Source organism: Plasmopara halstedii (assembly GCF_900000015.1).
Source record: "Plasmopara halstedii genome assembly, contig: Scaffold_2904, whole genome shotgun sequence".
NCBI lineage: Eukaryota > Oomycota > Peronosporomycetes > Peronosporales > Peronosporaceae > Plasmopara > Plasmopara halstedii.
Window position 1 is genome coordinate 12,663 of NW_020189809.1, and position 12,034 is coordinate 24,696.

Genomic DNA, 12,034 nt, shown 5'->3' on the forward strand with positions numbered 1-12,034 from the left:
CGAGCCAATCCCCCACAGCGCAATACGAATGTCCACTAAAGGGGGATGAAAAAGCCGGGCCTAACGAAAACATCCCTCCAACCGTACTGCTCGAGATCGCTTCATCTGTGAACCAAGCTGGCCCAATCTTCCATGATAAAGCTGAATGAGGACTACAAACTTGAGCATCAGTGCCGATGAATGCTTGAAATGAACCAATGGAGGGCGCTGAAGGATAGTGTAATTTCTTAGTTGCGACATCTCGTCCGTCAATATATACCGTGATCAATGAGCTTCCCATGGCACTTTTCCGGTGCGTAAACGCAAAGTGGTGCCAGTCTCTCATTCGATTTGTCATCCCAGCTTTTATCTTACTAACGCCGTCGCAAGTTGTACTTTTGTTGGTAGAATAAGGCGTACCAGCAGGTTTCAGGTCATCGATCGTAATCTCGTCGAAGACGACTGATGTTATTTTTGTGTTAGAGTTAATGCTGGGTCCTGAATTTACGGCTCCCGTGTGGAATCGAAGAAAACCTGTTGAGTGCTCAAAGTACGCTCGCATATAGCTTCCTGAGGTCTCTAATGAATATATTGAAACAATGCAGGCGGAACCTTCCTCTTGTTCGCTGAAATTTGCTCCTTCGGTTTTTTGGGAAGCAGGATCAGCATTATTCGCTAAGCCAAACGAGCTCAAAAGCGCATTGTTCACGTCAACATCGTTTTGCTTGCGGAGTGTTGTTGTGGTTAGGCACTGTTCCGCGGCATACCACCATCTTTCCATCGTCGAGGAATCAGTACAGCGAACTCGAAAAGTTTGGGAACCCGATGCGAATGACCACTCCAGCGGACCCGTTCGAGCAACATTGGTCACATGATACTCGCCGATAGAAGCGACATTGTCGGTTGCCCATTCATTTGATGCATATAGTGTCAAAGTTGTATCTATCAAGACTCCATATGCATCTATGCACTCTTCGTGGTCACCCTCTGGAGCCAAGCTTAAATCGCCTTCACAAAGTGGATGTATTGGCTTTACTTCTAGCGCTGACCTCGAGCTATTTGTGGTATTGTAAGCATCTGAGGTAGAAAAACGAAGCCAGCACGAAAAGGAGTATGCCGTTGGCGGAGGCCATACTCGGTCAGTACTATTCACAATATGCACATACTGCCCAGTTTGTCCAGCTTCTTGTGGCTTGCCAACAGAGATATGGCGGATCGATGGATACCTTACTAATTCTTGGAGTAGTAGAAGTCCCGTCTCTGGATTCAGATCGTCTGATTTTCCATCCCTCTGCGTAAAACAGTGCTGATTGTTCAGCAGCTTTGGCATGGTATTGCCAATCAGTCTGAGAACATGATGAAATTGCGGAATCGAGAGATTCTCTCTCAGCACAATTGTTGTGATCCACTCAAGTAAGTATACATTAAGCGGGTCCTGTGCATTTTTAATCTTATTCACAATATTTGGATTGTTCATCCACTCAAACGTTCCAGCCCGAATTAGACGTATAGCTCTTTCCTTCTGCAATATTAGACATGCATTGCTTGTACATTCCAGCATTGAGAGCAATTTTCTCATCGTGTTTACAGCCACACACTCGGACAAACTCGGCAATAACTGAAATAGAATAAAGACAGCATCGCCATTAAGAATTTCAATGTGCGAGGTGCCACTTGCTATAAGGTCGAACACTCGTCGCAAAATTATGTATTTTTTGCTCGATTGCATAAAGCCGGAAGTGAGAATGTAGCTTGTAATGGTCGAATACCCATTGATAGACCTCATGTATTCAGCGTTGTCATTCTCACCATGTCGTAAATCGAGCGACACATTCACTAATTCCAGCAGTGAATCTAACAACTGGAACATAATCTCCCATGAATCATTGTTTAAAAGTAGGCTCTCAGATGGTAAAATTGCCATCAACCTTTCATAGCCCCGACATAATTTCCACAGCCGGGCAATCGCTACCCCACCCGCCTTGAGTAAATCCATTAAAATGTATAAAAGCACTAGTTGTCGCCAAGCGAATCCACTAAAGCGCTTCATTAATGTCAAGACGGCATCAATATCCGATTCTACACCATTCTGCAGCAATATCAGCTGGTCTGATGTTTCATGGCTACTTGTGTCTCTCAAAGCGATCACGAGCTCCATAAATATTAACGCTATAGGAAGCTCATTCAAAAGCAAATGACTTTCTTTAACGATATTGCAAGGAGTGACTATGGCGTCGCTCGAAATAATTACTTCAACAATAACATATAATGATCGATGAGCTTGCGCTTGCCGAAAGCGAATAATTTCTTGAAAATTATGATGTAGCATTAAGCAAGAAAGTTTTGCGTACATATCAAGATGAGGCTTTAGTACTGTCAGGGCTATGTTTGTTCTTAACGAGTCCGTTTCCGAAATAGTGGTCAAGCATGTGGCAATTTGATCTAACCACACATAAATTCCGCGATCCATCAGTCCAAATGCGCTAACTTCTTGTTTGTAGCTATCTGTTTCGGAATCTCGCAATATTTTTATTAACAGCTCACACACTGAGGTCGAAAGTGTTGGTATTGCCCCGACCTCAAATGCCTTCATAATATCTTCTATGGCTAATTCTGACGGTAGTTGAACTTCATCGGAAGCTTTTACATTTACTTTGCTCTCGTGACAACCAAGAGGATCATATGCGATTAATAGTCCACACAACACCGACAATATCTTGTGAGGAAGTAGATCGTTGGGATGTGCAGCGCAGCAGACGTATTCCACAATACGCAAGATTATAACCTGTGCTTCGTAAAATTTCGTACATGGTAGCTTTGTCAGTAGTAATGCTAGTGTTTGGGTTCTGGGCTCGAGAAAGACGAAATTGGCGTAGTCAACAGTGTATAATTGTAAAATTTGGGTAAGCGATTGTAAAATCAATTGCTCATTCCGACGATGGATTGAAATATCTAAATTTGAAGCCGTTTCCGCATCGTACGGCAAATCACTTATGTACTTCAGCACCAAGTCTCGCATAGTAGAGAAGGCGTAAACATTACGTGCACCTACGGAAGGCATACAAGTTTCCCCTCTATTGTTTTCCAGTAACCGAGAGTCAAGCGGTACAAGACATGCCAAAGAGTTCAACAAGGCAGAGGCTTTTTCTTCATCGCACGTATCTAGAAGACGCAATAATAATTGGTATCCACCAACTGTATGAAATTCTTCTAAGAGCGCATGAGTAAAGCGATAAGTTTTCTCCAAGACGTAAACAAGGGCACTGAAACCACCTTGCGCATCATAAGAAGGAAGACAAATTGTCTCGGACGGTATCGAGATATCCCGCTCGCGATTGCTGTAAGTCACATCATCGCTTGGCAGTTCCAGAGGAGCAACTGGAACGTAAGTTTCACGATCGCTTGCATTGCTGCTACTACGTCTGAGCCCAAGTGCCTCGCTGACAGCAGCTGCAGCCGCCGAGTCATCGATAACGTTCGCTCCACCAGCTTGAAATCGACCTAAGGGCGATGGCGTATAATTTTGTAATGTCCGTCCAACCGTATTAAAATTTGAAGTTGAAGCTAGCGTATATTGCTCCATCCGTTTCACAGTTTGGGCAATGATATCACAATCAAGCAAATACCATGTCAGCCCTGCATTGAAGTTGCGTTCCGACACCGCCAAGAGCGCACGGCTACAATAGTCGCGTAGAAAAATTGCGACTGACGGGTATTCTTCGGCTATCAAAGCGATTAAAGTTGGCATTTCGCACCGAAATTTTTCCATGAGTGTCTCGTTTGATGCGATAGCTACTACACATTTCATCAAAAACTCAAGTGACGCAATAGTTTCGACAAAAATTCCCCTTTTTCCACTCTGATGCAGCTGTTCCTCGTGTTTCCGACTTTGATTTAACTTTATCGTGCTGCATAGCTCTTCCTTCACAGCAAAAATTCGCATTTTTGCCGCAAAATCTAGCACCAGCGACGGAAATGCTGTCTGCTCACAAAAATTTAGTCCCAGTGGATCAGAAAAGAAGGTTTTTAATCCTTCAACTGACAAGTCATCTACAGAATAATACAACACAACGGAACTGTCAGTAAACCTTGATAGTAACTTTAGTTTGATCAATGCCTTTACACACCGCACTGCTGCTGATTGACAAACGTCTCTTGCACAAAGTCTCGCAAGTTTTTCAAATCTCGTTCATACTCTTCAGCTTCCATAATCGCAGATATACTAAGCAGTATTTAATGTAAGGCATTGACTTTTATGTATAATAATCAGCTTTTAGAGATACGCACACAGTCTTGACATGCATCGCTACACCTCGCAGCACCGCGCAAACATTTTTTATCTTCTCCTATTTAAAAATTTGAGATTTCAAACAGGCTTTAAGATTTGTAAAATTATGAATGCGCACTTGGTCAGCGGGAAAAGGTCCAGGATGCGTCAAAGAAGGCAGCACTAAACCTCCCCAGCGTTTTGTAGCAGACACATTCGGGATAAAATCATCCGATTTTGTTAGCGAAGATGCTGCGTGGACGATATCTGACGAATGAGATCGCGCAAAGATGCCGTCTATGAGCTTCTTCATGACGAGTCGCAACCCGATGTCATAATGCCGATGTATATTTAACTTGGTGATTGAGGTACTTTCATATAAATATATACATCATTTTAAGGAGGGAGATTAAAAGCAATCAACCAGATAGGCAGAAAAATAAACACAGTATACCAGATTCTCTAAGAAAAAATACCAAGTGTAAATAAACTACGTCGATGTATATGTACACATGTATACATCTCGCAATTTTATATTGAACCATTCATGGGATAAACAAACCCTTCATGGAAGACATCGACATTTGCAACAGCATATAAAATCTTTCTTCCACTTACAAGCAGATTCTATATCAACATGTTTTTGAAGAAGTGTAAAGACCTAAAAAGAGTCGTATTACGTCACAACAAACAACTGCTCAGCTTAGAAAGAAACAGGTTAGTAGATGCGGTGCTTGCAAGAATGTGGGTCTTAACAGCATGTGATGAAGCGTTATATGGTTGTCGGGCAAATTATTTCCCTGTTAGAGATTATTTACTAGCTTTGCATGGATCACTTTCACAAGATATAATGATGTTTTCTTGCACTACGTACGTATATGTATATATAACTACACTCGAGGTAGTGTACACTTGGTGAATTTTTTTATTTTTCAAATATCTGGTACATTGTTTTCATTTTTCTGTTTATCTGGTAGATTTCTTTATTGCACCTTTGATAAATCGAGTTTAATTACCCCGTCAGCTTTCAAATTTTCATTACAGCACATATTAGCTTTTATTTTGATCAGATATCGTGAAACATGTATGGACGTGGAAATCAATAAGAGCGATGATGTCGAGTCGGCAACAAAACGAGTAGCCTGTGTAATAGAAAATGAAGAAGTTTAGTTGAAAGCGATAGCTTTAAGCGTCACGGTCGATAGCTCACCCATTATTTGGATTTGAGGTAGGGTCAGCTGTATCACGTAGATCCTTTCTCCTTATAACGGATAGTCTTGAAAACGATAAATCCAACATCTCATCAGCTAAACAGAATTTTTATGCTCTCAACTCGTGACATTGGTATCATCGCGGATTTGCTTCACCTAGCTCAAACTGGTATTGTATGCTAGCAAATAACTTCGAGACCTATTGATCATCACTTGCCCAATGGCTAGACGGGTTACATGATAAAGCGTACGCAAGCGGTGATCAACACAGAGAAATTTCATGCTAGTCTTCCGTTCGCTGGAAATTACAAATTGGCAATTTGAAATTGCGATAAAGAATTCCTGATCTCAATGATAGATTGTTGTTTGTTTGGATGTGCTTCCACCCTGGCCAGAAAACTTAATGAGACTGTGAATCCTGCAGTCTTTCAGATATCAGTTTTGTCCTTTTGACTTTATCTTCAAACAATGCGAAAGTCGATCGGTTGTGATCAACCTTTTAAAAGTTGTTTAGTGTATAGTTGGCTGTCTTCTCATAATATTTATCTAGATCGTTTTTGTACATCGAGCAGACCAGTTTTGAGGCTGAGCCCTATAGATTGTAACTACTACGTATGAAACGCTACTGATTTTGCAAAAAGCCTTGTGTTTCAAATGACTCTGAACTCGTCATGGATCACTCATTATTAACTGCCCCCTTAATGCACTAACGGTTCACACAGTCTCCTCTTGACTGAAGTTTGCTTACTACTTAAGTTATGGTCAGTACTTGTTGGAGGCCGATCCCATCCATCAACGCCTGATTTACAAATGCCTACTGTGCCTTCACCATTTCCTACTTCACCTTAATAAATTACTGTATTCCCACGATAACTGTCGTGGTCGGCTTTCGCCACGCTCTGTCTTTATTATAGCTTTTCACTTGTCCTTTTCTTCGAATAGAAAGTCTAGCACAGGACTGAAACCTCACATACACAGTGATATTGATTCCACTTTATCTCCAAGAGCCACATTAGTTGTTTTTTACTCTTCTTCCCATCAACTCGTCATGGGTTTAAGTCGACGAGCAAAACCAGCCGAATCGGCAGCAACCACATCGTCTACATCCAAGAGGTTCCTAGCTCTCTTTTTGAATAAAAAGCAAGATGGTCAAGATGAAAACAAACGGCCGTATCATCTTCGTCTTCGACCCAAGAAAGTAAAAAATCGGAGCAAACGGAGCCGTAGTCGAAGTTTTAGTGGTGTGAAAGATGAGACCGAAAGCCCGGTCGGCACTGATAATGTTAAGCTGTGTCCGTCCTCCCATGCACGTGACGCTTCTAGCTCACCCCAATCTATTGGCATCTATCCACAGCGCTCGTCTCGTTCTTCGTCGTTGCGCTGTTCTCGATATTCCGAATTGTCAGTATCATCAAGATCTTCTCGAGTGTCATTACGAAGAGAAGGCAGGCAGAATTTAAATGCATTGATCTCTCAAGAATATAATTGTCGAAGGTCGTCTTCGGACGCAATGTCCAAGACGCAGACGCTAATATCCTTACGCTTTGATTCTCGTGAAAGATGGCGAGAAAGTTCGGTGGACGGGTTTTTGAGCTCTTTTCCACGAGATTTGTCTACAGATATTCGAACGACTTGTCATGTTGTGAACTTAAAGCGGTCTAAGAAATTCATGCGCGAGTTGATTGTGTCGCTTGAGTTTGAGATTCGAGGAACTAAGTGGGCTGCTTACTATCTGCAAATTGTACACAACGCTTGCAAACTTAAACGCATTTCACAACGATCGGCAATTTCAGTTACATGGGTCATTTGTGCTTTAGTGCAAAGTGAAGCGCGTACTCGACAGGCTCAGCAAAAGCAATTAGATTCAACTTTGCAGCACAAAATGACGGAGTATCGAGTAGCATTGCAGTGTGTGGCCGGTACGAGTGTTGTCAAGTTTGGACGCAAGGGAAAACCTCACGGTACTAACTTGTGTGTGGAGAACGGCGACACGCTACGTTGGACGTCGAAATTGCTGGCCCAGGCCACGCATATTGCCGTGGACGGTGTGACAGCTACAACGACAATGGGCAAAAAGCGCGTGAAGGCTAAGAATGCCATTCCTTTGGCCAGTATACGTTACATAACGTCTGGCCCTTCCACAAGTGTCTTGGCACGTGCGTTGCACAAAGGTACATTAACTATCGATGATGCTGGGTGTACGCTGTCAGTGGTAACGCATACACGCACATTAGACCTTAAGGCTAGGACTGCCGAAGAAAGGGAATGGCTTCAACGCAGTTTGGAGTTTTTAGTCGATCTTGCGCAAGATCATGAGCGACGAGTAGCTCAGCAAGTAGAACTTACGATTATGAAGCGCATGGAAACTCTACCAGTTTGGAAATATGGGCGTAAGGGAAAGCCACACAAGACGCGTGTGTTTGTCGACAGGTTTGGCGAAGTGTCATGGCTTGGCCGCAGCGGTGACTCGATCCAACTGGATGAGATCATTTCAGTGCGCGAAGGTCTTGACACACCAGTTTTTACTCGAGCTCGAGCAGTGGGGTTAGTATCCTCCGCCAAAGCAACGCACTGTTTTTCTTTAGTGACATCATTGCGGTCTCTTGACATTGAAGCTGTGAACGAGCACCAACGTGACTGGTTTGTCGTCGCCTTTCGGTATTTGCTGGATAAAGTGCATGAAAAGACGGCAGCCATGCAGCGCGATCGGGCGGAACGACAACTCCGAATGCTGCAGGACCTTTGTCATGAAGACGAAGATGCTGATTATCTTGGTGGGGATGGTGATGAAATCTTCTATAATGATATACCCCCTGCAAGGCACGCTTAAGGCTGCTTACCTGGTTGTATGTTGTCCTATTCATCCCAACTTAATATAGATCAAAGCAAAATTGTAGTCTAATCCGTGTCTATTGATACTTTGAATTGTGAATATCATCTCGTAGTAAAGTTTAGCACGCTCCGCTGCATCTTCAGCCATTCTTCCATACGCAACCGCTCAAGCCCTCGGGCGTTTGAAAGGCGCTGCTCGACAGTTTGCCCGAGCCCGAGTTGATGAATACTTTCTAGCACTTCAAGTTGGCCATTACTCAGCATACTGAGATCCATACCTGGAAGCAAGTGGACGACTTGTAAATCCACGGCAGACACGCGAGATTCTGAGGATTCCAAGAGCTGTTGCATGTCCTCCAACGAGTAGCAGGTTGACTCGTCTGCAGTAGTCAAATGAGACATGGAAAGCCCTAGCGACGCAGCTTGAGCTTGGGCTAGACTGTTCCGAGTCATGGAATCTTTTGCGATCACTTCATGGCATCGAATGCACTTAAACATCGTCGAGTTAGCCATTTGAAGTGCCGCAGATTCAAGGCATGATGCACAGTATAATTGCGTACATGCTAGTACAGCCTTCTTTCCTGAAGATCCAGAAGTACCGCCACTACATTGCAAATTATCATGGACGAGCTCTCCACACAGGCCACAGGCCAAGTATCCGAGTGTTTCAGTCACATTGTCGTTGCTTAATCGCAGTTTGCTTAACCATCGATCACGAACTTCATTTACAACTCTGCGGTGACTGTTTAAATGTTGATGCTTCCACTGCAATCGTCCACTACTAGACGAGTAATGAACACGTGTCGATGCTACTGACGATGACGCAGGGTTACACGAAGCCGTTGCACGCAAGGAGCCATCGTTCGGTTGCCACGGCGATGTTTGCATAAGTGGAGAGTGGCTTAAACGGTTTGCATTTGGCTCGCTGGAGCTAGTTGATTCATTCGTCACCTCATGAGATTTAAAGACAGGTGCGTTAGGATCTAGTATTGATGACGTCGTATGGATACTATTTTTCGATTTCCATGACCTTCTCGTCGAGGTGCGAGCAACAACTGACTCAGGAGTCGCTCTTTCACCACTCGATTCGTAAGCGTTGCTAGATTGTCGATTCGTCCACTGATGTGTGGCAGATTGAAAAAAAGATGTCGTCGTAGACTTTTGCTGGGTCGTTGGCGATAAAGCAGTCTCCTGAGGAATAAAAGTAGACGATTTAACCAAGCTGCTAGTAACCGTTGGGATGGCAGAACGATGCTTTTTACCGACAGTCGTCCACGCATTAGTTGAGGCTAGTGCATCGAGTCCTTCCGTGGGGTCTCCATCCATTATTTGAACTGTATCCGACACATCAATCCTTTCTTCATTTTCCTCGTCGCTATTTTGATCAGGAGATTTGACAGAAGCTCGGCGTGACGTGTCTTTCTCTTCACTTGAGCTTGCACGATTTTCCTCATTACCTAAGAACTTAACCACATTTATCGTCGTTTCCTCTTTCGCAAGATCAGCATCTAAATCCGATTCGTGTGGCTGTTGGTGCGATTTTGATGCTTTGCGCTTTGCCTTTTTGTTTTTCTTCTTATTCTTCTTGCTACCAGCTACGTGACCTGTTCCCGTCGCACTCTTACCCGCCTCTTCCTCCATCTCAAGCATTGCCATCATGCGTGTTGCAGCTTCTTCTTCCAGCTGTCGCCAGACCCTACGCAAATGCTCGACACATGGAAGACTCTCGCGTACATGCGAGTCCTGTGCTTCCTCAAGCGGAGTCTGCCCCATTACATTCCGTAATGTGATATCTGCGCCAAACGCCAACAGCGTCTTGACGCATTCTAAGTATCCGCATGATGCAGCCAAGTGCATGGCCGTGCTACCTTCTCGGTCCTGAAAATTGATTAGCTTCGAATTCTTTTTCAGTAACATGGACACAATGTCTGCCCTTTTATCATCACTCCCAGCATCCTGATCAGGTTCTTCGCCAATCATGACGGCACATAATAACGTTGACGCGCCGTGTTGATTTAACACGTCGACATCTGCACCATACTCCAGCAAAACTTTCACAGCCTCAGCTCGGCCTTCAATGCACGCCCATATCAGCGGCGTGTCAGTGTTAATGTTCCAAGCGTCCACAACCCGTGCGTCACTCTCGCATAAAGCAGCTATAATCTCTGCGTCTCCGTTCTACATGAGAACATGACGCATTCATTACAACGTTATTGCTTCAACAATCCACTCAATTCTTTACCTTTGCAGCAAAGTGTAAAGCAGTCGATCGAAGTTCATGAGTCCGAATATTGACGTCGGCACCGCGTCGCAGTAACGCGTGTACCACGTCGCGGTGACCTTCGGCCGCGGCTACCATCAAGGCCGTAAATCCATCCACGTCCACATCATTAACATTCACATGCCCACTTTCTATTATTTCTTCTAAGCACTCAAGATCACCTTCAGCTGCGCACTCATAGAAATTTATGGCCCACGTCTGGCCGTCAGTCAAGTCAACGGAAAACTCGGCAGTTGTCACCTCTTCTTCTTCCGAGTCGGCTAATTCATTTGCAAGATCTTTGATCGTAACCAATTCCGTAAATGAGTTATGTGAAGCTGCCGGAGAGAACTTATCTTGAGAATTAAATTGAGACGCTGTGGACACGACGCTAGCGTTTAGTGTTGTGGTCGCATCTGTTTCTGCCATTTATTACTGTGATATGTTCCCCGCATTTTTGGTGATATTTTATTAGAAAGCGTTGCATTTTGCTACAATTTTTTGTATTCTTTGGCTCAGCCTAAAAAATTTCGAGATATAAACTTGCAGAGATAAGGGTTGATTGAACAAAATGCGAACTGGAATCGAGGTGACGAAATTGTCAGTCAGGCACATCGATGTGTTCCACCAGCAGATCTCAGCGTAGATGGTCTCCCGAAAGTGGACGTTCGGAACAAAGGCGATTAGTACCAAGTTACAGCAGTCAATGACCCTTTGATTGTGCTGTTGGTGATAGCTGCCGAAGCAGAGAATCACGCACAATTTGCTAGAGTCAATTTCGGTTATTGCCGACAATTTTGAGATCTTACATTCGTTGAAACTTGTTTTGGGGCAACGTGATTTGCACGATCATAATGAAATTACTCCGAATCAATCAAATCTTGCAGTTGTTACATCAATCAAGTCTCAATTGCCTGACACACATTGACAAAGTTCCAACATGGTTGTTATATTGTCGTAACTAAACTTGAATGTTTGGCATTCTGCATTTGCTGTTTTATCGCTGAATCTCCTTGTTTAACACTAGAAAACAATGTTGCTGATTCAAGACATGTGGAAATTAGTCTAGCAATCTCGACTTTCAATTTTGGGGACATCCAAGCACACGAGTACTGAATATTTTTTTGTTTTCATCCCCTCGAAGATTTAGGCAACTATTTGACACTGGGATTACTCCCAAGTGTCTGAAGCAAGCATTCCTTGAGGTAATTGCTCATCACGCAATTCGATGAACTTCACGCTTCCGATATGTAACCTTTTACCAAGTCTTTTTGGTACTTTATGTAATCGGTAAAGCCGAACTTCAATCCTTGTAGATGTTTTTGGGCCGCTGAAGATCTCGTGATCTGACGGTGTACAAATATGTTACATTCGTACCGGAACAACATCAGATTACTTGAATCCTTAGCAACTTTCGATACAATTGATTTGTAAGCAGTTTAACTGCAAGTTTCGAGCGTCGAAGTGGAAAGTTTTCGCATCTAG

At 43.6% G+C, this 12,034-nt stretch overlaps 3 protein-coding genes across 3 annotated transcripts in view; 1 reads left to right on the forward strand and 2 right to left on the reverse strand.

Annotated features, from left to right (window-relative positions):
* PHALS_05443 (Uncharacterized conserved protein) overlaps window positions 1-4,559 on the reverse strand; it is a gene marked incomplete at both ends in the record, with an annotated part of 4,788 nt that extends 229 nt beyond the window's left edge. Inside the window, 4 exons of the mRNA XM_024718983.1 lie at window positions 27-4,029; window positions 4,107-4,201; window positions 4,267-4,325; window positions 4,386-4,559. Coding sequence (XP_024584328.1) covers window positions 27-4,029; window positions 4,107-4,201; window positions 4,267-4,325; window positions 4,386-4,559 — 4,331 coding nt within the window. The remainder of the gene's footprint in view (window positions 1-26; window positions 4,030-4,106; window positions 4,202-4,266; window positions 4,326-4,385) is intronic.
* A 1,946-nt stretch (window positions 4,560-6,505) lies between these two features.
* Window positions 6,506-8,287, forward strand: PHALS_05444 (Pleckstrin homology-like domain; the record flags this gene model as incomplete). Its single annotated transcript, XM_024718984.1, has 2 exons — window positions 6,506-7,628; window positions 7,692-8,287. 2 exons carry the CDS (start codon window positions 6,506-6,508, stop codon window positions 8,285-8,287), a joined length of 1,719 nt encoding a protein of 572 aa, XP_024584329.1.
* A 104-nt stretch (window positions 8,288-8,391) lies between these two features.
* PHALS_05445 (FOG: Ankyrin repeat) lies at window positions 8,392-10,978 on the reverse strand (the record flags this gene model as incomplete). Its single annotated transcript, XM_024718985.1, has 2 exons — window positions 8,392-10,467; window positions 10,532-10,978. The coding sequence occupies 2 exons, from the start codon at window positions 10,976-10,978 to the stop codon at window positions 8,392-8,394; spliced, it is 2,523 nt and encodes an 840-aa protein (XP_024584330.1).
* Between the last annotated feature and the right edge of the window lie 1,056 nt (window positions 10,979-12,034).